We start from the raw sequence: 24,719 nt of genomic DNA on the forward strand, positions 1-24,719 counted from the left end.
CTGGCCCCACCTCGGGCAAGGTCTTCCAAGGTAAGAGGATTCATTGATAACCAGCCTTGACCCTTTCCCCCAGACCCCTGCCCCCTTCCTTGGAGGGTCCAGGAGTGGCCACCTCCGTGCTTTCCTCCCCTCCCCAGGCAGAGCCCCCAGGCCCTGGAGGAACCAGGAGGGGAGGAGAGCCATTGTTGATTTCACCTGAGACCTGGCTTTCCTTTTTCATGTGAGAACCTCTAGTGCTGTCTGATTTTTTCCACCACCCCTCCCACTCCAACTGCCAGAATGCAGGTGGGTGAACTTCTTATTTTGAGAGTAAAACATCAGTATCATTGGTTTTCGTTGTTTTCCTCCCTGCTCCTGTGACTTGGGTTCATTTTCCTTCTTGTTGCACCTAGTAGCCCTGCCCTTCACTTGCTGTCCTCCCATAATATCCTGGTTCCAGTCTGTCTCATTTATCCACATATGTATTCATTAGCATCTGTAGCACACAGAGTCCAGTGCAGGAGTGCCAAGGACAGGATGACTGCTGTCTGTGCCCCTTGTTTAATCCTCACAGACACTGAGGCTTGGAAGCTAAGTGATCTGCCCACAGTGAGCAGAGGAGAGCAGAGGGGGTTCTAGACAGACGCAGCAGAAGGCAGGACACAGGCCCTAGATCTCTGCTCTTCCTGGATACGTGGGATCCCCCCATGAGGTTTCCTTCCCCAGACAGAGACCCAGGGCGGGTGTAGAGTGTCTGAGGGCCGCCGGGCTGCATCGGGGAGAGCCTGGCCACGCAGACACATGGGGTTCAGGCCCCCATTCCTCCACTCTCCATTTCTGCCACCTTATAAACAGTGGGTATATCGAAACCATGCTCCCCTCATTCATGAAGTTAGACTTGTTCATCCAGATCTGTTTGTGTTTGAGGAGCCTGGTCCCTGCCAGGCTTTATGCTGAGAGCTGAGCCAGACGTGGTCCACACCCTCTCGGTGCCTGCAGTCCAGTGGGAGGGATGGTCACCAATCAGAGACTCACACCAGTCACCATACATGAGCCTAAAAGCAGGGGATTTTGGTGCTTTGAGAGCATGAAGCAGGCAGGTCTGGAAAGGTGAAAGCAGCTACTGCAGAGGCCCAGACAGCACCTTTGTGCAGGTCAGAAAAGCCCCTTTCTCCCTCAGCTTCTCCATCCCTAAAGTGGGTGTGATAGTCAGGCCCGCCTCTGCGCTTGTGCCCTGATGGGCGACCTCAAAAGTCATCTGTGGGGTCAGCGGGCAAAGTGCTGAACAGCAAGAATTTGGGGTCAGAGCTTATTCCGTCACTTTCTAGCCATGTGCTTCCATCTCTCTCAGCCTCACCCTTCTCACCTGCAAAGTGGAAATCTTCACATTTTCAATTAATAGGTAAAAAAAAAAATTAACAGGTAAAATCAGTGTGTGTAGCTGCTCGTAACCTCATCTGTCAGGTACTAAATGGCCTGATGCCCGGCGCTTGGAAAGCCCTCTGTCACTTTTGTTAACATTAAGATAGACTGGGAAGGGACTTCCCTGGCGGTCCAGTGGTTAAGACTCCGTGCTTCCACTGCAGGGGGCTGGGTTTGAGCCCTCTTCTGCGAACTAAGATCCCACATGTCGCATGGTGTGGCCAAAAAAAAAAAGATAGGCTGGGGAACAGCAAGCGAGGCTGCTCAAGGCAGAGCCCCTGTGGCCGCCTCCCTTCCCTGCCTGGGCCAGCCTGGGGCCTAACGAGCCACCCCCTCTGTTTGCCTTGCTTTAGGAGAATTCCGACACCTTCCTCTTGGCTGTGGACACAGACTGGAAGGTAGGTCTCTGCTCAGCCTCCCCAGATGGGGACCAGCTGCTGGCTGGCCCCTCCCCCACCCAGCCTGTTTCAGAGGAGGGTCACAGCCCTTCCACGTGCCCCCAGCCTGAAGCCACAGGGACTGGGCACTTGGAAGCCTCCAGGACCACCCCCACTGCTCACAGCGGCTTTGCGTCCCCTCTGTCCCGTGGAGAAATGCCCCCTCTCTCCTTGAACAGGACAGGGAAAGGAGAGGTCTGGGGGAATGAGGATGCTGTTATCTGAATCAGCACTTTCCTCCTATGAAAGCCAGGTTGATGCTCCGAAATAGCTCCTGTTTCCATGGCAACAGTTGCCCAGGACAACCATGTCCTCTTTAGTTTGATGCCAGATTCCCTGTGAAACTGAATCATTCTTTGTTTTTATTTCTCTGCATGATGATTTCTGATTTTGCTCACTTGGCCAACCATTCCTCCCCTGTGAGTCCCATAGTGGCCATTTATTTCCGGGTCTCAGAAAATGCATGACAGCAGACACAATGGGAGCCTCACAGGGCTCCAGGGCCCCGCTGGCCATCATAACCTACTGAACAAAGTCAGACTTTTCTGGGACCTTCCTCCTGGCTGGCAGGAGCTAACCCCCAGGCCACCATCCAATTTGGGTCAGTCTCTCAGCCCCGTGACAGCCTCAGCCTTGTGGTCTGGACGCAGGGGTGACGTGGAAGGAGGGGTGGCCTGCTGGCTCCTCTCCCAGGCGCACAGAGCTGCAGCCAGGACCTGAGGATCTGGATCCGAACTGTGCTTTGGACCCTGGGTCACCCGTCCTTCAAGGACGCAAGCAGAGGCATAAGAGTGGCCCTTGTGCACATGCTCTGGTCTCCTGGGAGCACCAGCTCCAAACACAAAGGCCTCTGGAGCTCGAGAAGACAGGATGGGGCCTGGGGGAGTGGGGAACTAGGGGCCGGGGAGGTGTCCACAAGGTGGCCCAGGCCCAGCCAGAGTCCCCTTTGTCCTCCCTGCTCCAAATGAGGGCTGGAATGTGTGAACAAACAGACCCTCCCCCACAGAAGGGGGCTGCTGAAATAAAATCCAGAGCAGTCAGCCCCTGCCCGACATTGAGTGGGACTCACTGGATGCCAACGGTGCTGACTGCCAGCCCCCAAAACACACACACGCTGGGAGGCAGATTGGAGGGTGAAATAGGTGATGAGAATCCTGGGGTCCCCTGCACCCATCTGCCGGGCCCAGACTAGGGTGGTCGCCCCATGTGTGTGGGACCTTGGTTCTCAAGATCCTTTGCTTGGTAAAGGGCAGCGTGTGTTAAAAGGTACCTTACTGTCTACTCTGGGTACACCACACAGCGGCTGCTGTTTTTTTTAAATTGTTGTTTTTAGTGAAGCAGCTGCCAGGATGGCCCTTGTCTGGGCCAAGGCCTGGCAGGGATTTTATCCTGTTCAGTCCCTTGCCTCAGTGGGCCCAGCCAGCGGGGGAGGCAGTGGGACACACTAGAGCTGGGAAGACCTGGGTCCAGGTCCTGGGCTGCCACCTGACCTCCAGTACAGGTCACTACCTTGTTTGTAGAGTGAGGCAGGCAGCTCAGCCCTCCCCGGGTGTTTGTAGGGTCGGGGTTGGTGCCCTTGGGCTGGGCACTCAGACCCTGGGCTGTGACGAGTGGCCACTAGAGCCAGACTGCCTGCGTGTGGTTCCTGGCTGTGTGATGTTGGGCAGGTTACAGAACCTCTCTGTGCTTCATTTTCCTTGTTTGTAAAGTGGGTGTTCAGAGGATAAAATAAAGTAACACGTGCAAAGCATTTGGATGGATTATGGCACGTGCAAGATATGGTACTAAGCATTTACTACTCTTAATGTGACCTCAGGCCCAGGGTGCTGAGACGCTGGTGAGCTCCACTGCTTACTAGCTGAGTGGGAGAATTTACTTCTCTGTGCTTCAGATTCTTCATCCTTTCTCATAGGTTTGTGAGGATTATGTGTTACCCTTGGTCCTTAAACCTACCTGTGCAAGCAGCTACACTGCTTTTCTACCATTTACAGATGTGGAGGCTCAGAGTTGTTGACTGACTTGCCTGAGGTCACACAGCAAAGACTAGCAGCGTTTGGCTAGCAGGACCTGAGCCTGCCTTATTCAGCCACAACTGTACAAACTCCAGGGAGGAGGCCAACAGGTCGGAGAGAGACACAGATTATCCTATTTCTCCCCTGGGCAGGCCTGGGAGAGGCCTACATATAGGCCTGCATATAGGCCACTACATATAGTGATGTATGCAGCTTTTTTTCATCCTAGCAGCTCTGTGAGGAAGGCACAATTCCTATTTGACAGTTGAGGAGACTAAGGCACAGAGGAGTTAAAAAATCTTGTCCAAGGTCACCCAGCTAGTGGGTGGGGAAGCTGGAATTTAAACTCAGGTCTGTGGATTTGAAACCACTGAGCTGAGCAGAATTGGGAGGTCATGGCTTGGGGTGGGCAGTGTCTGAGATCTCCCAGGTGCAAGGGTGGGAAAGGCTACTCAGAGGTTCAGGTGGGCATAAGGTTGGATGGGGACCATGAAGGGGCAGGGTTTTAGTGGCAGAAAGGGTGGGAGGCCACCCCACCCTGCCCCTCTTCCAGAAGCATAGGGGAGGGTTTTGTGGGCAGGTCCGCGGACAGGGCTGTGCTTTTGCACACCACATCAGCTGCCAGAGCCTCTTCCTGTGCCGAAGTGGCTGCAGGGAACAGGGAACATGGCCAGAACATGAGGGGCTGGGGGACAGCCCATTCCACACCCCAGCTGCCCTGGGAGACCACAGGCCCCCAGCACTCTGCACTAGGCCCGCAGTGCGAGAGGTCAGAGAGGGGCAGGGAAAGTTATTGATGCCCCCCAGGCAGAGGACATGGCCAGAAATAGCATACATGGCAGGTGCTGACCAGGTCACTAGGCACCCAGAGATGGGGAGGTGACCGCCTTCCCCCAGGGCAGCCAGCCAGCCAGCGTACAGGGCTGTCGGCACAGGCTAGGACGAATGGCGTGTTCCCTCACCGAAGAGACAGAATGGGGGCACAGGTGCCCACACCCCTCCCTCTCTCTGTTGCTCTTGCTTCTCTCAGCCCTTGGGCTCCCTCCTCCGCTCCCCTTCCTGGCCCATTTCCTCTCCTCCTCCGCTCTCCTTTGCCCGCCCCTTCTAATCTCTTTACTCTGCCTGCATGTCTCTGGCCAGCTCCTCACCCAAATCTTGAGCCACGTGACCTCCAGCACCTGTCGGGACGGCGAGAGGCGGGAGGCGGCTCAAGCATCCTGCTCCCCAGAGACTCGAGAGCCAAGCCCCAGGCTGGGTGGCCCCAGGAAAGAGGGCCGGGTGTGTCTGCGGGAGGTGGGCATGTCCACATGGACAAGCTGCCTCCTGTCCCTCCTCCTGTCTCTAGTGGCCTCCAGCCCCTTGTGCAGGATGGGGGTGGGGGAGGGCAGAGCAGTGTGTGCCCACCAGCTCCCTGGTCCTGCAATCTGCCCAGGCCCTCTGGCCCCAGAGCCCCCATTTCCCCAGCATGGGCAGGCGCTGGGTATACATGTGGGCAAAGTGGGGGCTGCCCAAGGGGAGACCCTGGGGGTGGAGAAGGAGCAGTCCCCTGGAGTAGGGTCATGACCCAGGTTGCCCCAGGCAGCAGTGACTCCCCGTATCCCCTCAAGGTTAAGGAATCCAGGCCTTTCTGACGTGGAGGCTGGGCTTGCGGCGCTCTCGGGCCCTCCCTGCTCCCAGGGTATGGGTCAAGGGCTTTGCTGTCTAGGGCATGCCTGTGTGGTCCACCCTGCCCTGCTTCGGTGTGCTCGTCTTTGAGAGGCTCCTGTGTGCCTGTCACAGGGCACACCTGTACACGTGGCCTCTCGTCTTCCTAGGACCCGGTGTGCAGCTGCTGCTATGAGCCTCTGTGCTGGGGGTGGGCCAGATGCAGGGGCTGGGGACCATCAAGACTGATGTGTTGCTGGGGGCGGGAGGAGCAGGAGATGGGGTGAGTGAGGACCTTGGAAGCCAATCAGAGCCAAGTTTTTCTCCTGAAAGCCAATCTGGGAGCAGGGGCTCTGGGCGAGCGAGTGGCTGCTCAGAAACCCCGCAGGGAGGAGGGGCCAGCCCAGGCCCGCCCCCCACCGGCTCTACATATAAATGGCTCGGGAGCTGTGCCCCGTCATAGAGCCGCTGGTCTCCCACTTGCGCTGCCCCCTCCCTCTGGACTCTGGTGACTCAGGCCTTTGTTTGCCCTTCCTAGTCGAGGCAGGTCGCCTCCCTCAGCAAGATGCCGGAGTGCTGGGATGGGGTGAGTGCGGAGTCTGGCGGTGGCGAGGCGGGCGGGGAGGGAGGGGATCCCTCTGCCTCTGTCTGATGGTGGTTCTGCCTTCAGTCGCCTCACCTTGGGGGTCACTGAGCAAGGCCAGCAGGTTCCAGGCACCCTGGTCTGCTGCAGCGGTTGGGGGTAGCTGCTGGTCAGGGTCCACAGGGGAGGGCGGGGAAGGCTGAAATCTCTGCACAAACTGGAACGGGCTGTGACTTGTTTGTAAGCCTGTGTGGATCGGTGTGTGGGCATGTGTATATCCCACTGACGGTGTGCCCTCCGCCGGGCATGTGCCCAGCTGGCTCTGCCTGGCGGCTGTGACCACCCCAGCCCTGTGGAAGCTGTTCCCTGCGTGTCTGGGGTGTCTGTGCCTGCAGACACCTCCTGACCCTGCTGGGGTTGTCTTGGTTGTTTGGGGGACTGCAGGGTGTCAGTCAGGCAGAAATAGGGAAGTCTGGGTTACGGTGTTAACTGGGCCGTCAGGCTGGGGTCCCTGCAGGGAGAAGGGGGTCGCTGCGCCTTATTTTCTGGGCGTAGGAAGGCAATGCTGGAGGGATGAACCTGCAAGGCTAGGGGCCCCGGGGGGACCAGGTTGCCTCCTTCTGCCTGGGGGTAGCAGGTGCCCAGGCTCGGTGCTGTTCTAACTCCAGGAGGGAGAGGCAGGGGCAGACATACCCCTCTACCCCGTAGCCTGCCCTGCCGGCCCTCCCGGGTCCGGAGGCCATGGGGCCGACCTCTACCCAGGCAACGACGTCAGCGCCTACCCGCCGCTGCAGACCCTGTCCTTGAATTATTGATGCGGTTGATGGGAGGAATCCAAGCAGCCCTGCACGCGCGTGTGCGCGCGACCTGAAGCCCAACTCGGAAGGCCCCCCCCGCCCCCCACAGCGCTCAAGGTCACGGATGAGGGGAGCCGGACAGGCAGAGAGAGGACATTAGAGCCCCCTCCCTTGCTGCCGCAGTGCCTCGCGCTGGCGCCCACCTGGAGGCGGGGACGGGCTCTGACGTCACCAAGAGCCAATGAGAGCTCTCGGCCCTGGGGATTGGGGGACTCAAAGCGCGTCTGGCTGCGGCCTTTGGGGCGCCCCTCTTGGGGACCTTTGGCCTCTATCAGGATTACCTGGATCTGAACTCCTGGGTCGAGAGGGTGCAGGGAGGTCGGTGGAGGGTTCAGCCAAGGTCAGTGGGCAACGGGCTGGTGCTCCCGATGGCCTGTCCAGGCCCAGCCCATCCCATCCCCGGGGGGTTGAGCCTTAGTGGTGCAAGCACTGCGACTTACTCCCGCTGCCCTGGTTGGGGCATGGGGACCTGGGCAGCCACACCGGGACTGGGAGGGGCAGACGCTGCCCTCACACACACACCCACGGGGCGGAGATCTGGGAGGACCACGCCCTGGGCCCTGACTTGTGCTCTGCGGGCTAGAGCTGACCCCGCTCTGAGAACTATGCCGCAGGAAGCGCACTGCAGCTCTTGTGCTGTGGATGCCCTCTCCTGCCCCCAGCCCACCCTCCATAACACCGTGCGCCCCTCCTGCCCCATCCCACCTTCCTTAGCACTGTGCACTCTTCCTGCCCCAGGCCCTGCCCTCCAGAGCCAACAGAGCATGGGGGGTGGGGATGAGGCAGGGCCCCCCAGCAGGGACAGGCACCCTGTGGAGAGGCTGCCTGCTCAGAAGTCTCTTGCATGGAGCTTGATCTCTTCCTCAGAAAAAGCAGCCTGAGGCTGGCACCTGGCAAGGTCCCCCTCTGCCTTCTCGGAACTTGGCCTTGGGCAAGTCAGTTCTTTCCCAGCCTCAGTTTCCTCCTCTGTGAGGATAAATAAGAAGATACATGAAAAGTGTCTGGTCAGTGGTCAGTGAGCAGGAAGTGTTCCTTGTTTTGATAGCCCTGAGGGAGGACAGGCCTGGGCTGTGGGGAGGCTGTGGCGGACTCGGGCCCGCCTGGGACTCCCAGAAGTGTGGCTCCTGGGGTGCAGCCTCGAGCCACAGGGTTGGCACTGCCTTGTCTCTCCCCACTGGAGACAGGCCTCGACAGGGTCCTCTGAGCCCAGACCCAAGAAGGCCAGTCCCCAAGAAGATGTGCCCTGCCTGAGTCTCCACTTTCCTGTCGGAGGCAGGAACTTAGGTTGTCTCTGAATCTGAGCATCCTAGTGTCCTCCACCTGAAAGCTGGGGAAGAGAGCTCCTTCTCTCTTGCATAACACCTGGCACACAGTAGGTGCTCAGTCACATCTGACTGTCCTTGACCCTAGCCCCACCTCCAACTCCCTGGGGCCACCCCGCTGTAGTTCCCAGGACTCCCCCTGGTGCCAGCAGGGCTGTTTATTCAGCTTTGACAGACCCTCTTGGAGCCTCCCCATGAGTGGCCAAGAGGGAATAGTTTGCAGAAGGACCAGCCAGCAGGGCGCCTCCCCAGGGCTCAGGGATGCCCACCCACGGCAGCCTCCTTTCTGGGGCCCTTTCCAAGTGCTAAACACTCGGCAGATATCAGCTTGTTTCGTTCTCACAGAGTCCTGATGAGGTGGCTCAGGCATGCCCCGCTCAGAGTCACACAGTAGGGGCCAGAGCGGGTCTCGAACCTGCAGCATCCAGCTCCTGCTTCCTGGAGAACTGACGACCTTGAGCAGCGAAAGCAAAGGCGTGAGCAAGGAGGACCCCAGAGTGGCCACTGCGGAAGGCCTTTGGGGAGGGGGTGGGAGTCTAGCCTGAGAGAGGCCTTGGGGATCACGGAGAGGCAGGAGCAAGAGCCTGGAGGCGGAACCAGGGGCAGGTGTCAGGGTGGGAGGCTGGGCTGGCCAGCAAGGGGTCTTTGCCGTGGATTCTAGGTGAGCTGTTGAGGCCAGTCCCCTTCAGGAGCTGCGGCCCTTTTGAAGGCTTCTGAGTCGAGGGGGAACATGATTAGGGCGGGACTCAGTGGGGATGGCAGAGCTGTCCTGGAGGGACTGCAATGAGATGGGGGAAAATGGGCTTCACTGGACCCTGGAAGCCTGAGTGCAGCAGGGCCTGAGCCTGGGCCTGGGCAGTGGCAGCTCGTCCCACTGGCTGGTTTGCAGAGGAGACCAGAACTTTCATGTGCAGACCAGTACACGTTGCCCCTGCGCTGAGCAGCCTTGGGAAGGGGTGCTCCCTCTGGTCTGTCCTCTCTGGGGGTGGCTGGGGGTGGTGAGAAGGGGACGCCCCACCCTATGGGGGTGAAAGTCCCGCCAGAGGCCCAGCAGCCCCCAGGCTGCCCCACAGCATCATCTCCCAGAAAAGCCAGGAGTGGGGGCTGCCCGGAGTGTCCAGCGCTGTCTCTCCCCTCCAGGAGCACGACATCGAGACGCCTTACGGCCTTCTGCACGTGGTGATCCGGGGCTCCCCCAAGGGGAACCGCCCGGCCATCCTCACCTACCATGACGTGGGTCTCAACCGTAAGTGCGCCTCAGCGTCGTTTGGCCCTCCACTGCCTCCAATCTCCTGGAACAGTGAGGCCCCCCTCCCTCCCCACAGAGCCCCGTAGATCCCCACTCACGCTTAGCTCTGTGCCCCTAGCCATTTGGGTCTCGGTTTCCCCGCTGAACCATGAGGCTGATCACCTCTGCCTCGACCTCCCTTTCAGCATCCATGGGCCTCCCTCCCTGCCTCTCCCGGCTCAGCCACAGCTGAGAGCTTTGTCTTTGCAGACAAGCTGTGTTTCAATACCTTCTTCAACTTTGAGGACATGCAGGAGATCACCAAGCACTTCGTGGTGTGTCATGTGGATGCCCCCGGTCAGCAGGTGGGGGCCTCGCAGTTTCCTCAGGGGTAGGTACCCGGAGCGACCCACCCCCCAGCTTTCCGCAGCCCTGTACCCCTGGCTGCGCTGGGCCTGACCTCCTGCTCTGCCTGCAGGTACCAGTTCCCCTCCATGGAGCAGCTAGCCGCCATGCTCCCCAGTGTGGTGCAGCACTTCGGGTGAGTCCTCGCCCAGCCCTGCCCTGCCCCTGTGCTGGGGGCCAGGGGGCGCCCACCATCTCCACAGAGCCAGCAGGCTCCAGCTGAGCGCTGAGGGCTATGGGTGGGTCTGCTGTGGATGGCAATCATGGGAGACCCCTAGAGTGACCAGCCATGCTCTCTATCAGGTTCAAGTACGTGATTGGCATTGGCGTGGGAGCCGGAGCCTATGTGCTGGCCAAGTTTGCAGTGAGTCTCTCCACCCGCCCCCGTAACTAATCCCAGGACTGGTCTCTCCCAGGGGCAACCCCACAGGAACTTTCCTTCCTCTCTTCCTTTCCTCCTCCCCCTGCTTCCTCTTCACTTAGGAAAGTCCTTTTTTCTTTTTTTCCTCCAAGGAAATTAACTTAAAAAAAAAAAAGGTTACTTTTTCTATACAATTCCTTAAAACACTATGTGCCATAAGTTGCTTCAACCATTATCCAAAACCAAACTTTCTCTTAGCAACAAACTATACAACTAATTACTCCGGCCACTAAATAAGGATTATCCTAATCACTCATTCACTAATTAGGGTGATACTTAAACTTGAATCATTTTTTAATCTAAAATTACACTTATGTTAAGTTTGCGAGGTTTAAAGAAAGGTTTCAGAAACATCATGTCCGGTAGGAGCTCACAAGCTTTCCATCTCTAAAAGCAAAAACTTAATTTTTAGGATTCAAAGTATTTCTTTCTTCAAAAAAAAAAAAAAGAATAAAACAAAAAAACTGACTAAGAATTTTCAACTCCAATTTCCACTGCAGTACTTAACCACTTTGTTAATTGTCAACTATTCCCAGCCACCCCAGAAGACAACCTTGACATGACCTTGGTATTGTATATATATCACCGTTTTCCCCTAAACACAGGCAGACAGTCGAACAGAAAACTCGAATCTCTTTTACAATGTCTAACACAAAACAGGCTTTGGAAAGGTCAGTTTCTTAATATCACTAGGGTTTTTTCTGTGAAAGCAAAGAAACAAAATATTTCATTGAAGATGTTTAATCCTTAGTGTTGCAACAGTAGCCTCTTCAAAGGTATATTAAAGGGGCTGAAAAACAGTGATATAGGCATAGATTCCAAATAAAAGGGTTTTGAAAGGTTCCAGGTGGGGAGGAGGATGGGCAGGGCCCCCACCCCAGGCAAGTTCCCAGCTGAAGGCACTTGGTTATCAGTGGTACCTTGAAGCCCTTACAGAGCGCGGCCTTCTCTTCAGATCCTAGCAACCGCCTGTGAGACGGGCAGGGCCAGAATTTTACAGTCCGTTTTCCAGGTGGGAAGACGGGGGCTCCCTGCACCCTGCCCCGCCCCCCAAGCCCTGTCTCCCTGTCCCGGCAGCTCATCTTCCCTGACCTGGTGGAGGGGCTGGTGCTGATAAACATCGACCCCAACGGCAAAGGCTGGATCGACTGGGCGGCCACCAAGGTGAGCGCGGTCCGCCTGGAAGGGGTGGGGTGGGGTGGGGTGGGGTGGGGCGGGGCGGGGCGGGGCGGGGCGGGGCGTCCCTCACACTGGCTCCGCCTCGGCCCGCAGCTCTCCAGCCTGACCAGCACTTTACCCGACACGGTGCTCTCCCACCTCTTCAGGCAGGTAAGGGGGCGGGGCCGTCCTCACGCAGAAACCGGAGCGGCCGGGTTGGGACTCTCCCGAGGGCCTGGTTCTGCCCCCTAGCGGGGGGTACCCGGGGTTTCTGCCCCCCTTCCGCCCGGGCAGGAGGAAGAGGGTGGCGGGGTGATGGGGCATCAGACATGCCTCACCCCTACCCCGGGATCAGCCGCGAGACTGCAGCACCCGAGCGGACTGGGGAGACAGACGGGGCGGGGCCCTCTCCCCTCTCAAGGCCGTGGGGTCCCCCACACACCCTTCCCCCCTCCCTCCCTCCCCACCACTGGGGCTGGGGCAGGGGTCGCTCCGGCCAGAGATGCCCCCTCTGAGCCAGTCCCCGTCTGTGGCTCCACGCCGCCGTGCCGCGCGTGTGCTCATCCCCCGTCCCCGGGACCCAGGAGGAGCTGGTGAGCAACACAGAGTTGGTGCAGAGCTACCGGCAGCAGATCGGGAACGTGGTGAACCAGGCCAACCTGCAGCTCTTCTGGAACATGTACAACAGGTGTGGGCGGCTCGGGTCCCAGCTGGCGGCACGGGGACGGGAGCGCTCACGCTGTTGGGGGACCCCCCTCCCCGGTACAGCTGCCCACGGCTGGCAACACACTCTCCCAGTTCGTAGATGAGTGGACCGATGAGCCTCCGAGGGGGTGACCTCTTGCCCAGGGTCACACCCCGCGAGGGGCAGAGGGGGAGCAGGGCTCTTCCACTCCTCCCCTTCCCTTGGGCGTTGCCAGCGGGAGCAGCGGTGGAGGTGGGCACCACCCGCTGCCCCCACTGCCCTGAGCCTCAGTGCTGACATCCGTAGGTTGAGAGGAGGTTGGATTAAGTGCTCCTGGGAGCCCCTTAGGGGTTGCCCTGCAGGGGAGTAGCCAGGGCCCCCCGCTGGCCTGCCCCTCCTTCTCTCTCTCCTACAAATATTTATTGAACGCCTGCTGTGTGCATGGTGCTGGAGAAACACTGGAGAAGGAGGGAAGCCCCGGCCTGCCTGCCTCTAAGGCGCGGGACTCCCAGCACAGGTGGTGGAGCACAGCCCGTGATGAGAGCCAAATGTGAGGGCCCACCTGGCATGATTCGGGGGGGTCCCGGAAAAGTCACATGATGGGAGCCCTCAGGCCCCTACTTATGCAGAGTAGGTCTCTGTCTCCCCATTTTACCAATGGCATGTGTGAGGCTTTGTCGCACCGTTGAGACACCAGAGCGTAAGCCCCAAATTTGGGGCCAGCCCAGCACCTCCAGGGATGTTGGGCCATAATTGCCATGTGGAGGGATGGGGTTGAACTACGGCAGTGTCACGCTTGGGGACATTCCCCGACGCCCCGCCCCGGGATCCAGTCCTGGGATGCCCACCTCTGCCTCTCCCTGCAGCCGCAGAGACCTGGACATTAACCGGCCCGGAACAGTGCCCAACGCCAAGACGCTCCGGTGAGTGCCCTGCCCCCTCCAGCCTGCCAGGCCTTTGTAGCCCCCTCTCCGGTGCCCAGGCCAGACAGCCCTTCTCCTCTGTGTCTGCAGCTGCCCTGTGATGCTGGTGGTCGGGGATAATGCACCTGCCGAGGAGGGGGTGGTGAGTGAGGGATTGTGCCCTGGTGCCAGTGGGTGGCAGGGGCAAAGGGGTCACTGGCTCCTGGCCAACGGGGCCAATTCCTGACCCTGCGCCGGGAGGCCTCCGGGGGGCGCCGGATGGTGGGCTTCTCATCCCACTTCCCACCATCTTGCCAGGCACCAGTGCCTGAGACAGCCCCCATCCTTCAGGTGAGGGAGGCCTGGAGACGGGAGATAGGAGGGGCCTGGGGCCACCTGATTACCCCGCCCTACCCCTCCCTGCAGCACGGCAGCCCCTCCGCACTCTCCACCCATTTTAGGCCCAGAGACTAAGATCTCTCTTTTCTCTAAAATTAGATTCATTTGTTATGAAATAAGCAATTCATAAGCACAGCAATGGTCCCCCTTTGACCATCACATGCATCCATTATGTTTGGGGATCATGTGTCACCTCTCCTGTTGGAACTCTGAGAGCAGGCAGCCCGGGGTGTTTCATGTCCCCCCAGAGGGTCAGGAGTCCAGGAGTGCCCAGGGAAGCCCCCAGTGTGCACCCAAACTACGACACCCTCCGTGTGCCTGAGGGCTTCGGGGAGCAGGGCTGTGGGCTGTGCCTGCCATCTCGACCCAGGCAGGGTCAGGGCTTCAGAGTCTCCTGCTGACCCTCGGCCCTCCCTCACCTCTGACGCCCGACTTCTGGGGTGCCTTGTGTTTTCCCAGCCTCACCCGCCAAGGTGGCCCTGGCTCGCTGTGAGGCCGGTGCCCAGCCCCTGCCCCCAGCCCAGCAGCAGTTGTGAGTGCAGTAGAGGGTCTCAGGCCCTCAGGGGGCTGCTTCCTGATTCCCAGGGCCTTGGCCTTGCCAAGGTGCCTATGTCTGCCCCCTGCACTCCCTCCCTCACCTGTAGAGCCTTGCAGCTCTGGGGATAGACCCTCCCTTAGCATCTGGGGCGGGGGGGATGCCTGATAGCCCTCGGGCGCCTCACTCTGCTGAAGCCCGTTCCTTGTCCCCAGGTCGAGTGCAACTCCAAACTGGATCCAACCACCACGACCTTCCTGAAGGTGAGGTCCTCCTCCCCACCCTGGGCCCAGGCACAGGGAGGGGCCTGCCTGGGGTCCCAGCCAAGGCGGGAGCAGGATGGTGTGTCTGGTCAGGGGAGCCTGTCCAGGTGTGCCAGGGACAGGCAGGGTGTGGTGTGAGGGGGCCCCTGCTCAGCTCACCCCCCTCTCTCCCCTGCAGATGGCAGATTCCGGGGGGCTCCCCCAGGTCACACAGGTGAGACTCTTGGCCCTCTCTCCATCCCTTACCTGGCCAGGGGTTGGGGAAGCCTCCCCTCTCCCTGAATCCCAGGCAGCCAAACAAAGCATGTACCTGTCCCTCGTCCTGCAGCCCGGGAAGCTGACTGAAGCCTTCAAATACTTCCTGCAAGGCATGGGCTACAGTAAGTATACCTCCACCCGGCCCTGCCCTAGAGACTGGGGGGCAGGCAGCAAGTTGGGGCTGACGCTGTGCCTGGGGGCCTCTAGGGCATCTCCACCTAGGCTGTAATTTGATTGTCCCAGGCCAGGCCCTGCCCTTGGGGAGGCTTTGGGGCACTGTTCTCCTGACAGGGCTGGGCCTTTTGCGGTGGGGGACTCTTCTCCCAGCTCTGGAGAGCAGGGCCCGGGGCTGAGTCCTGCCGGGGAAGCCTGCCTAGAGGTGGGTCACCCACCCCACCCAGCACCTGCTGGGCCTACAGCACCTGAGAAGGGCTGAGAAGATGCCGGGTGGTACCAGGGGCATCAGAGGAGTGGACTTGGAGTCTGGGGACTGGGGAAGGCATGTGAGGCCATCTGGGTGTTAGGAGAGCTGAAGGCAGCCAAACTGGGGGTGGCATATCTGAAGACCCCGAGGAAAGAGGGGTGGAACTGGCTCCCTGCCTTCCCCTCGTGGGGGGTGAGACACTGCTCGTGAGCGCCACCAGTGCACATGCCCCCTCGGTGACACACGTGTATCTCCTGAGTTCCTTCCATCTCCCCTTTGCGCCTGGCTCTTCCTCCTGGAAGCAAACTTCCTCTGCCCGAATTTTTCTTCGCCCCAGACCTCAGCCTCTGGAGCTTGTGCCTTCTGGGGAGGACAGGCCTGTGGGGGAAGGCTGGGGGGGGCTCCACCCCCCGCCCCCTGGGGACCGGGGGCCCCTGCCAGCCTGTCTGTGGAGAAGTAGGGCAGCAAGAGGCCGAGACCCACAGTGAGACCCAGCAGGGGCTCCGAGGCTGGGCGCTGAGCCCAGGAAGTGCCTGGCAGACACTGCTGGGACGGGTGGGTGAGCGGTACTTGTCATGGGGCTGGGACCCGTTCTCAGGGCCCCGGGACAAATACCACCAGGCAGCCCAAGAGCTGGGAAGGATCTGGGAGGTCCTACGGGCCTCCCGCACTCTGTCCACGGGGAGAGTGAGCCCCAGCAGGATGGAGAGGCTGCTGGCACTAGGTTATAGGCCTTAAAGGCTTTGTGGGCGTGAGCCCCCAGTGCTGCAGCCCAGGCTGGAGAATCGGGGGGTGAGACGAGCACCCCACCCTGCTCTCCCGACTCCTAGGGCCAGACTGACATCAGTCAGTGCTGTGGTTCCTTCTGTGGCCGCTGCTTCGGTGGGTGGGCAGGAGGGGGCTTCCTGAGGCTCTGGCCCTGCCCCCAGCCTGCTCTGTGCCTCCCTCTCCTCTCTGACCCATCCCGACGCCCTCACCTCGCCGGACCTCCTCTTCACCCGTGTTCTGTCTCCCCAACCCTGCCCCTCTGGCTCTGTCTTCTCTCTTAGTTGCATACTTGAAGGACCGAAGGCTGAGTGGAGGAGCAGGTAGCCCCGCACCCCCTCCCTAATGCATGGACCGCCCCCGTCCTGCCTTCCCCCCCACCCCCCGCCGCCGCCACCCCAGGAGCCCCACCTCCTTCCTCTGTGCAGTGCTGCAGCCAGGCCGCATCTTGCCGTGGGAACTTCTTGTGTCCTGCTCTTCCGTGGGCTCCGACCCACTTAGGGCTCCAGATTGGCTGGGTTTTTAGATCAGCCTTGCTTCTAGGTTGCTATGGGCCCCGTGGCTTCCAGAACTCTGGCAGTTGGAACCAGAACTTCTCAGAGGTGTCGGCCTTGGGGTCAGGGGCAAGCCGTGCCTGAGCTGGACAGGTGGCTAGTTGAGGTCAGGAAGGTAGAATTTGCTCCGTGCAAGTCTCGCTTGTGAAACTCTGAATAAGGGCCGGAACAGGATTTAGGGCAGTCTGGGGCCGTCACACCTGCCCTCCGTTACAGAACTGGTCTCATCCCCGTGGCCCGTCATCCTCTTGAGGGAAGCAGAGCTGGAAATAATGTCCCCTCCTTGCCCCAGCTTAAGGACACCCGGTCAGCTGCCACCCCATTTTGGCCACAGCTCTGGCCAGCTCTTGTGAGGAGGGTCCTGCTGGCCTCTGTGGCCGCACCCCCCCCCCCCCCCCCCCCCGCCCCTTTGGCTCACTCCTTGTCGCTGGCGTTGCATGCCTGGGGCTTGACAGAGCAAATGTAGAGCCCTGGCTTGGGATGAGCCTCCATGCCTTTGTCGGAAGAACGGGTCTCGCTGGCCGCTTTGCTTGTGTAAATCCTTCTCCCGCCTGCCTGTGCCCGGCCCCGCCTGCTGGTCCTCACCCCCGGTGCCCTCTCTGTCTGCAGTGCCCTCGGCCAGCATGACTCGTCTCGCCCGCTCTCGAACCTCGTCCCTCACCAGCGCCAGCTCGGTGGATGGCAGCCGCCCGCAGGCCTGCACCCACTCAGAGAGCAGTGAGGGGCTGGCCCAGGTCAACCACACCATGGAGGTGTCCTGTTGAAGCCCTTGGTCCCACGAAGATGCTCACCTGCCCCCCAACCTGCATCGACGTCCCACTGCCATCCTTGCGCAGCTCATTTCCCCTTTAGTTTATTTTTGCGAGGGCGAAGGGGAGGAAATGGGGTTACTTTTCTTTCGTTTAAAAAGATGAGGGGATCCGTCCTAGATGCTGCAGTGGAACAGTCTCCAGATGGTTTGAGGGGCTCACTCCTTCCCTACGCGACCCCCTCCCTCACCTCGTTAACTTGGCTGACTTAGACCCTCTCTTCCAGTTCCCCAAGGCCCAGGCACGGTCAGGGCAGGGCTCCAGGGAAGAAGGAGATTAGCTAAGGGAAGACTTTGAGTCCTTCTCTGGCCAGGATCCAGGATAATATCCTGGATTAAAGAAAGCATGGGTTGACTCCCTCAGGCAGGCAGGTTTGAAGGTGGGATGGGGTTTTGAGGTGGTAGGTGCTGGGACAGCAGGAACACAGGGTCCAGCTCAGGCACTGGCATGGGAACCAGGAGACAGCGGCAGGGGGCACTCAGAGGCAGGAGCCCTGAAGCTCTGCAGGCCCCTTTCCCACCCCCGAGCCCCACCATCAAGCACATCTGTTTCTGATTTTAGCACCCGTGACAATCATCTGAACAGTAGCCACAAGGGGGCGCTTCTACCAGACAGCAGTTTTCCTGGTGCTCTCTGGGTGGGCCTGGTGCTGTAGGGCCAGGCAGGTAGGGGCTGAAGACAGAACACAGAGGACCTTGAGGGCAGGAACCCCACAGACTGTCCCTTCCAGCCCACAGTCTGCCGCCTCCTGGCCCTGTCCCGTTTCTGAGGCAGAAAGTCACCTGGTCCTCTGCCTCTAGGGAGCCGACTAGGGCTGAGGTTAAAGGCTGGGATAGCCTTTGAGTGTTGGGTACGCCTCTGAGAACTTCGTGGTGACTGCCTTTGGAAGCCAGCAGGCAGTGGTGGCTCAGAGTTCCTATAGAGTTCCCCCAGAGACCCCCTTTTCACCCCTAGGTTCCATGGAGGACAACTTAATCAGCAGCAGCATGGCCAAGGCCACTGGAAACATTTCTAGGGAGAGTTCTAGTCAAGCTATGCCAAAGTTTCACGTAGGCATCACTGAGAGAGTTCATTTGGAGAAAACTGGCCCAAGATAGCAGGACTTGGCAGTCCCAAATCACCATCCTAGCCAGTTGGAGTAGGCTCAGGCTGGGGCTTGCTGGGTCCTGGGGTGGGAGGTGACATTTCCTGAAGTGAACAAGGGCCAGGCAGAGGAGAAAGGCTCCCCACACACCCCAGCCCCTTCCAGCCAGCTGAAGCCCAGGGCTGTGCCATATACTTCCCGTTCATCCACCTTACTGGGTAGAATCTCCTGGCCCAAGAACCAGAAGCCATTTGTCTCTGAGCCTAAATCAGTTGCCACAAGCCCCCAAATGAGTAAAAAAGAGAAGAGGAGAGAGCAATGAAAAATGCAGGGCTGTGGAGGGTGGGTGGGTGTGTGTGGGGCTGAGGGGACACCTGCATCCACATTTCCTCGGCACACATCACCCCCTTCTGTCATCTTAAGCCATTATAGAGCCCAGTGGAGTGTTAGTCTGTTAGGTCTATTCACTCACGTGCTTCCTTTGAATATAGAATGTGACTGTTTGAAAAGCTGGTAGAATTAATCCCTCTTACTGTAGATAGCGCTGTGAATCTTGGATTTTATTTTCCGTGTTCTTTCAGATGAGATCTATAAATATCTATACATTATATATATATGTATATTGGGTACTCTGGCGTGTGGCTTTCCATCGGAGGTTGTGTCTTCTTTGGTCAGAGTGAACTATTAATGGAATTTGTTATTTTCTTCTCTGTACAAAGTGAAGAGCCTACTTTTGTGTATTCTGGTGCCTGATGTCATGAGACTTTGAGATGACAAAATGTAAAACAAAAACCCTTGTCAACATAGAGAGTTAACTGTGCTGAAAAACTAATAAAGAAACTAAGAAGAATTTGAGTATGGTGATGCCATGCCCATCATGAGAAGCTTTGGAAGAGACAGAATGTTTAAGCTGGTGAGGCTGGTGCTTCTTGGGTTTAGGTGGGGTTGACCGTTCAGAGTGAAGACAGGCGTTTCCATCTATCTCTGTATTTCCATATCTTGTCACATTATCTTACCAATCCTTACATTAATTCCATAGGGTAGATACTAATTATCTTAGTTTCACAGTTGAGGAAACTGAATTTGCCCTAATAAGAGGCCAAGCTGGGAGGTGGCCTTGACAGTATTTGACTTCAAAACCCAGACCTGTAACCTCTATATTCCCTGCCTCATTTTCTTAAATTTAACGGCATGCTATTTCCCCATGTTTAACCACCATTTCTGATTCATTTACTCAGCCATTTACCCAATAAATAGATATTGAGTTCCTGCTGTGTGTCAGCAACTAAAGAAGCAAGTAAATAAAAATAAGCCCCTCCATGTGCTACGCAGAAGATGAAAAACTGAGCGGGTCTATTCTATCAATAGTTCTGGGAGCCCTGACCACACCACTCCGAAACACTTGCACAAACTGCTCTAGTTGCGCTCCCAGCCGGCCTCCCGCGAGGCCTTCCCTTCTCATCCAGAAATGGGATTTTGCACTTCAAGCGGACTCCTACCCCCAGGGGTTTCAGCTGTCACAGACCAAGACTGGGAAGGGTTGTACCTGGCTCAGACCAGGCTCAAGGCGGCAAGGGGACACATCTTCCTGCACCCGGCGGCACGTTTTCTAAACCCAAGTGGGGAGACCCGGCCTCAAGGATGTTCTCAGCAGGGGTTGTACGACCAGGTGCAAACCCCCACTCGTCTTCCGCGTGGAAGGCGAAACGAACGTCACGTGGTCCCGGGGCGGGAACATAGGCCCCGCCCCTGAGAGGCCTGCCCCCGGACGCTGGACGCCGGAAGCGCCTGCGCGGGGCTGCGGAGTCGTGGGGCTGCGCGTCCTTGGACCATGGCGACCCAGGCGAAGCGCCGGCGGGTGAGTTGTGGCGGCAGACGCAGGCGCACCCCTCTCCGCCGCGCCTTGCCGCTCCCCCGTCCGCAGAGCCGCCCCGCACGCGGCTGCGCGGCCTGCCGCGGGTCGTTTGCCGCGCTCCACATCCCCTCCCCCAACCCCGGCCCTTTCTCCGCGCGCGCGCCGCCGTCTTCTCCGTCCGCAGCGAGCTCTTCCGGGCGTGGCAACGCCACTGCGCTTGCTTATCTCAGGTGGCAGGGCTTGCGGGCAGCGAGGACCCGGCTCCGGTGGCCGGCTTCCTGAGCTGGTGCCGGCGGGTAGGACTGGAGCTGAGTCCCAAGGTGAGTGGGGGGCGGGGTTGAGGCGGGCGCGGCGGGGAAGCGGGCGCGGTCTAGCTCTGACCGGCCGCTCTCCCTGCTCAGGTGGCGGTGAGCCGGCAGGGCACGGTGGCCGGCTACGGCATGGTGGCCCGGGAGAGCGTGCAGCCCGGGGAGCTGCTGTTCGCGGTGCCGCGGGCCGCACTCCTGTCGCAGCACACCTGCTCAATCAGCGGCCTGCTGGAGCGAGGTGGGCACGCTGGCGAGGGTGGGACGCCGAGGTGGGCCTGCGGGGCCGGCCGGGTCCCTAACCTCTTTGTCTCCATCAGAGCGAGGCGCGCTGCAGAGCCAGTCGGGATGGGTGCCACTGCTGCTGGCGCTGCTGCACGAGCTGCAGGCCCCGGCCTCGCCCTGGAGCCCCTACTTTGCGCTGTGGCCCGAGCTGGGCCGTTTGGAGCACCCCATGTTCTGGTGAGAGCCGTAGGAGGGGCAGCACTGTAGGTAGCCTGGCTCGAACCGCCCTGCCCTTGGGACACGGGTTCCAAGCGCTAGCCCCGGTAGGTGGTGTGAAGAACCTGGGTGGGGGTGTCACTGCAGGCCAGAGGAGGAGCGCCGGCGATTGCTGCAGGGCACCGGCGTACCCGAGGCCGTGGAGAAGGATTTGGCCAGCATCCGCAGCGAGTATTATTCCATCGTGCTGCCCTTCATGGAAGCCCACCCCGATCTTTTCAGCCCCAGGGTTCGCTCTCTGGAACTCTACCGCCAGCTCGTGGCTCTTGTGATGGCCTACAGGTCAGTGAGCGGAGCCTTAAAAAGGACCCTTTTTTTAGAACTCTATTGAGGGACTAGAAGGGAAAGAACAGTGAACCCCACTCGTCTCTCACCCTGCACTGGGCTTTAGCAAAGTTCTCTCTGTGGCAGCTTTCAGGAACCACTGGAGGAAGAGGATGATGAAAAGGAGCCAAACTCCCCTTTGATGGTGCCTGCTGCAGACGTACTAAACCACTTAGCCAATCACAATGCCAATCTAGAATACTCTCCAGTGAGTGGATCTGTCCCAGTTCTTGTTCTTATGTGCATTGATGATTGGGCATTTGATTCAAACCGGTGTGTCACTTATGCTGGCCTGGCAGTTGAGCTAAACAGGCTCCATTCTCCTCATACTAAAAATGTGTAGGTGGAATTACCTCCTCTTCTGTGTACTTTGTGTATTCCACTGAAATCGCCTGAACATGAAACATCTCAAAACCTTCCAAGAAAGCTGGGGTTAATCCTCTGATAAACCTTGCACCCTCACTGATTTGGTTCTATAGGTTGGTTGTTCTGTGCAGTGCCAGTGAGCCAAGATTGTTTCCAGGCCCTGTGGACAGCAATCTGGAACAGCCATAGTCAATACTTTTCACAAGAGGGGATGTTCCTGAGACCGGTTTAAGATGATACCAAGGCTGTGTTTGTATCAATTCTATTTGCTAAGTGGAAAGTTGCAAAAAAAAGATATAAGTTTATGGAATTAAAAATCAGGAAATGGCTGTTTAAAATAAATTTATTTTGGGCTGTGTTGGGTCTGTTGCTGCATGCAGCCTTTCTCTAGTTGCAGCATGCGGGAGGCTACTGTTCGTTGTGTGGGCGTCTCATTGCGGAGGACGGGCTCTAGGCACACGAGCTCAGTAGTTGTGGCTCGCGGGCTCTAGAGTGCAGGCTCAGTAGTTGGGCTTAGGTGCTCCGTGGCATGTAGGATCTTCCTGGACCAGGGATTGAACCCGTGTCCCCTGCATTGGCAGGCAGATTCTTAACCACTGTGCCACCAGGGAAGTCCCTGGCTATTACTTTTAAAAGCTTGTGTCCATTTGCTGTTCCTACTTGGATCTGGGTGTTTTGGGTTTTGTTGATTTTTTGCCACACTGCGAAGAGCCTAGTTCCCCGCCCAGGGATTGAACCTGGGCCCCAGCAGTCTTAACCACTGGACTGCAGGGAAGTCCGTAATTCTTCATTTTTGTAAAGCTAGCAACTTTTTTTTTTTGGTTGTGTCAGGTCTTAGTTGTGTCACGCAGGCTCTTTGTTGCTGTGCACAGGCTTCTCTCTAGTTGTGGTGTGTGAGCTTAGTTGCCCCGTGGCATGTGGGATCTTAGTTCCCTCACCAGGGATTGAACCTGCGTCCCCTGCATTGGAAGGCGGATTCTTAACCACTGGACCACCAGAGAAGTCCAAAGCTAGCAACTTTTGTTGTTGTTGTTGTTGTTGTACACGGGCCTCTCACTGCTGTGGCCTCTCCCACCACGGAGCGCAGGCTCAGTGGCCATGGCTCATGGGCCCAGCTGCTCCACAGCACGCGGGATCTTCCCGGACCGGGGCACGAACCCATGTCCCCTGCATCGTCAGGCGGACTCTCAACCACTGCACCACCAGGGAAGCCACCTAGCAACTTTTTTAGTGTTTGTGAGATGACTGAGTGGAAATTACCTACTAAACCGTTGGGATGACCTTTGACCTTTGTAAGCCTCGCCTCACCACTTTTATTCTACAGTACAGGATCTTAACAAGAACTAAAGGTAGAATGTTGGTAGGTATAGTGTCAGTCCCATCACTGAACTATAGCTGTTGGAGGGAACTGTACCCTCCTAGGAGGGAAGTAATCTTCATGAGGCTGGCCTGGGAAGGGCCTGGCCCCAGCTTCTCCCTTCCACCCCAGAATTGTCTTCGGATGGTGGCCACTCAGCCCATTCCTAAAGGCCATGAGATTTTCAACACTTACGGGCAAATGGCTAACTGGCAGTTGATTCACATGTATGGTTTTGCTGAACCGTATCCTGACAACACGGATGATACGGCTGACATTCAGATGGTGACGGTTCGTGAAGCAGCATTACAGGGTGAGTGATTAAACCCTGGACAGTGGTGTATGTCTCCATCCCTGCCCCAGGTGCTCTGCCAATAGTAGTTGCTCCCTTTTTGTAGACTAAGGAGAAATGAGCTCTTGGGTATACTGACTGACGTTCACACCAGTACTTTCTGTCTGTAGGAACAAAAGTTGAAGCTGAAAGGCTCCTACTGTATGAACGCTGGGATTTCTTATGCAAACTGGAGATGGTAGGGGAAGAGGGAGCCTTTGTGATTGGGCGGGAGGAAGTGCTGACAGAAGAAGAACTGGCCATGACACTCAAGGTAAATGCTCAGAATTTTAGATCTAGGTGCGAGGAAAGGTGGCATGCATGGAGAGGACACTTAAATGCTGTCAGGATAGGCTGGCTTCTCTAAATCCATTTTGGAAATACACAAGTAAAGGGCCCCATGGTTGCTTCTAGGTACTGTGCATGCCTGCTGAGGAGTTCAGAGAATTTAAAGACCAGGATGGATGGGGAGATGATAAAAGGGAAGAGGACAGCCTGACAATCACAAATATCCCCAAACTCAAAGCATCATGGAGACAGCTTCTTCGGGACAGTGTTTTGTTGACCCTGCAAACCTATGCCACAGACTTAAAAACTGAGCAAGATTTACTCAGTAGTAAGGAGGTCTACGCCACACTCAGCTGGAGGGAACAGCAAGCCTTACAGGTTCGTTATGGTCAGAAGATGATCTTACACCAATTGTTGGAACTGACAAATTAGCAGGTTCCCTTTTTCCTGAAGGAATGTCCAGGAGAAGAACTTTCTGCTAAGCTGGTACACATTGATGCTTGAAAAGAAGGATAATCTGGACCTTTTGTTTTGCATTTCATACTAAATACCAAAAGAAGAAGTAGCAAAACTGTTGTCTAGGATGAATTCCAAGGTAAGAGCGACATGCTGAAGGACTGGGAACAGCAGATGTGGGAACTGCTGCTTATGGTTATTAACACTAATAAATTTTATAGCTGTTTGGTTCTCAGTTTGATCCCAAGTTAGCAGAAATGTGATAGTGATACATTTTGTTGTAGTCTGGCATTTAATAACATGGACTTTGAAAGTAGACCTGGTTTAAATCCAGGTCTATTTTGAACAAGTCACTTTCCCTTATTTAGCAACTATTTCCTGTTTGAGCAATTGTTTAAATTCCTTAAGCAGCCTAGATGGCACAACTCACGCTTAAGACACCAATGATATTCAAGTCCCCATGTAAGATTTCTACTATTTAATCTTGAACCTTTTTGTCCTCTCTGGCCATAAAACTTGACAGTCATGAAAGGTAAGGTATATATTAGGTAAGTTTTAAATATATACCTACTCCTTTTCTTTTAAAAATTATATCTAACATTGTAAAGCAATTATACTCCAATAAAGATGTTAAAAAATATATATGGAAACACCATGAGGGTAAAGGATGTTTTTAAATGGGCATTTTGAAATCGTTTAATTAATTATAGAAACCTGCTCCAATAATTTTTCACTGTTGGAAAACAACACTACACAAAAATCACTTCCTTGTTTAAAGATGCCAAATTGG

General features: G+C 57.2%; 2 protein-coding genes across 10 annotated transcripts in view; both read left to right on the forward strand.

The window, feature by feature from the left end:
- Positions 1 to 18,996, forward strand: part of NDRG4 (NDRG family member 4) — a 96,139-nt gene extending 77,143 nt beyond the window's left edge. Inside the window, exons 3-17 of one of the 9 annotated variants that reach the window (XM_060085493.1) lie at positions 1,755 to 1,799; positions 9,397 to 9,502; positions 9,755 to 9,875; positions 9,963 to 10,025; positions 10,193 to 10,253; positions 11,388 to 11,474; positions 11,583 to 11,639; positions 12,053 to 12,156; positions 13,020 to 13,076; positions 13,167 to 13,218; positions 14,205 to 14,252; positions 14,431 to 14,466; positions 14,581 to 14,632; positions 15,984 to 16,022; positions 16,863 to 18,996. In XM_060085493.1, the coding sequence (XP_059941476.1) occupies positions 1,755 to 1,799; positions 9,397 to 9,502; positions 9,755 to 9,875; positions 9,963 to 10,025; positions 10,193 to 10,253; positions 11,388 to 11,474; positions 11,583 to 11,639; positions 12,053 to 12,156; positions 13,020 to 13,076; positions 13,167 to 13,218; positions 14,205 to 14,252; positions 14,431 to 14,466; positions 14,581 to 14,632; positions 15,984 to 16,022; positions 16,863 to 17,017 (1,083 nt within the window). In that variant the 3' untranslated portion in view covers positions 17,018 to 18,996. Of the gene's footprint in view, positions 1 to 1,754; positions 1,800 to 5,968; positions 6,081 to 7,176; positions 7,275 to 8,506; positions 8,733 to 9,396; positions 9,503 to 9,754; positions 9,876 to 9,962; positions 10,026 to 10,192; positions 10,254 to 11,387; positions 11,640 to 12,052; positions 12,157 to 13,019; positions 13,077 to 13,166; positions 13,219 to 14,204; positions 14,253 to 14,430; positions 14,467 to 14,580; positions 14,633 to 15,983; positions 16,023 to 16,862 lie in introns of those variants that run through there. The other 8 variants (XM_060085496.1, XM_060085490.1, XM_060085488.1 and 5 more) reach the window with 8 other exon arrangements.
- Positions 18,997 to 19,927: 931 nt separating this feature from the next.
- Positions 19,928 to 24,532, forward strand: SETD6 (SET domain containing 6, protein lysine methyltransferase). The gene is made up of 9 exons (XM_060085118.1): positions 19,928 to 20,004; positions 20,232 to 20,321; positions 20,403 to 20,547; positions 20,627 to 20,768; positions 20,895 to 21,089; positions 21,219 to 21,339; positions 22,987 to 23,167; positions 23,317 to 23,459; positions 23,600 to 24,532. The coding sequence occupies exons 1-9, from the start codon at positions 19,978 to 19,980 to the stop codon at positions 23,903 to 23,905; spliced, it is 1,350 nt and encodes a 449-aa protein (XP_059941101.1). The 5' UTR covers positions 19,928 to 19,977; the 3' UTR covers positions 23,906 to 24,532.
- Positions 24,533 to 24,719: the final 187 nt, after the last annotated feature.

This window comes from Mesoplodon densirostris, chromosome 19 (assembly GCF_025265405.1).
Source record: "Mesoplodon densirostris isolate mMesDen1 chromosome 19, mMesDen1 primary haplotype, whole genome shotgun sequence".
In the NCBI taxonomy this organism is placed as follows: domain Eukaryota; kingdom Metazoa; phylum Chordata; class Mammalia; order Artiodactyla; family Ziphiidae; genus Mesoplodon; species Mesoplodon densirostris.

Bases quoted from the DNA above. Each gene is read 5' to 3' on its own strand.
- SETD6 (XM_060085118.1), top strand. From the start codon at position 19,978: ATGGCGACCCAGGCGAAGCGCCGGCGG. The intron at 20,322-20,402 runs GTGAGTGGGGGG...CTCCCTGCTCAG, and splicing joins GACTGGAGCTGAGTCCCAAG to GTGGCGGTGAGCCGGCAGGG. The intron at 23,168-23,316 runs GTGAGTGATTAA...TTCTGTCTGTAG, and splicing joins TCGTGAAGCAGCATTACAGG to GAACAAAAGTTGAAGCTGAA.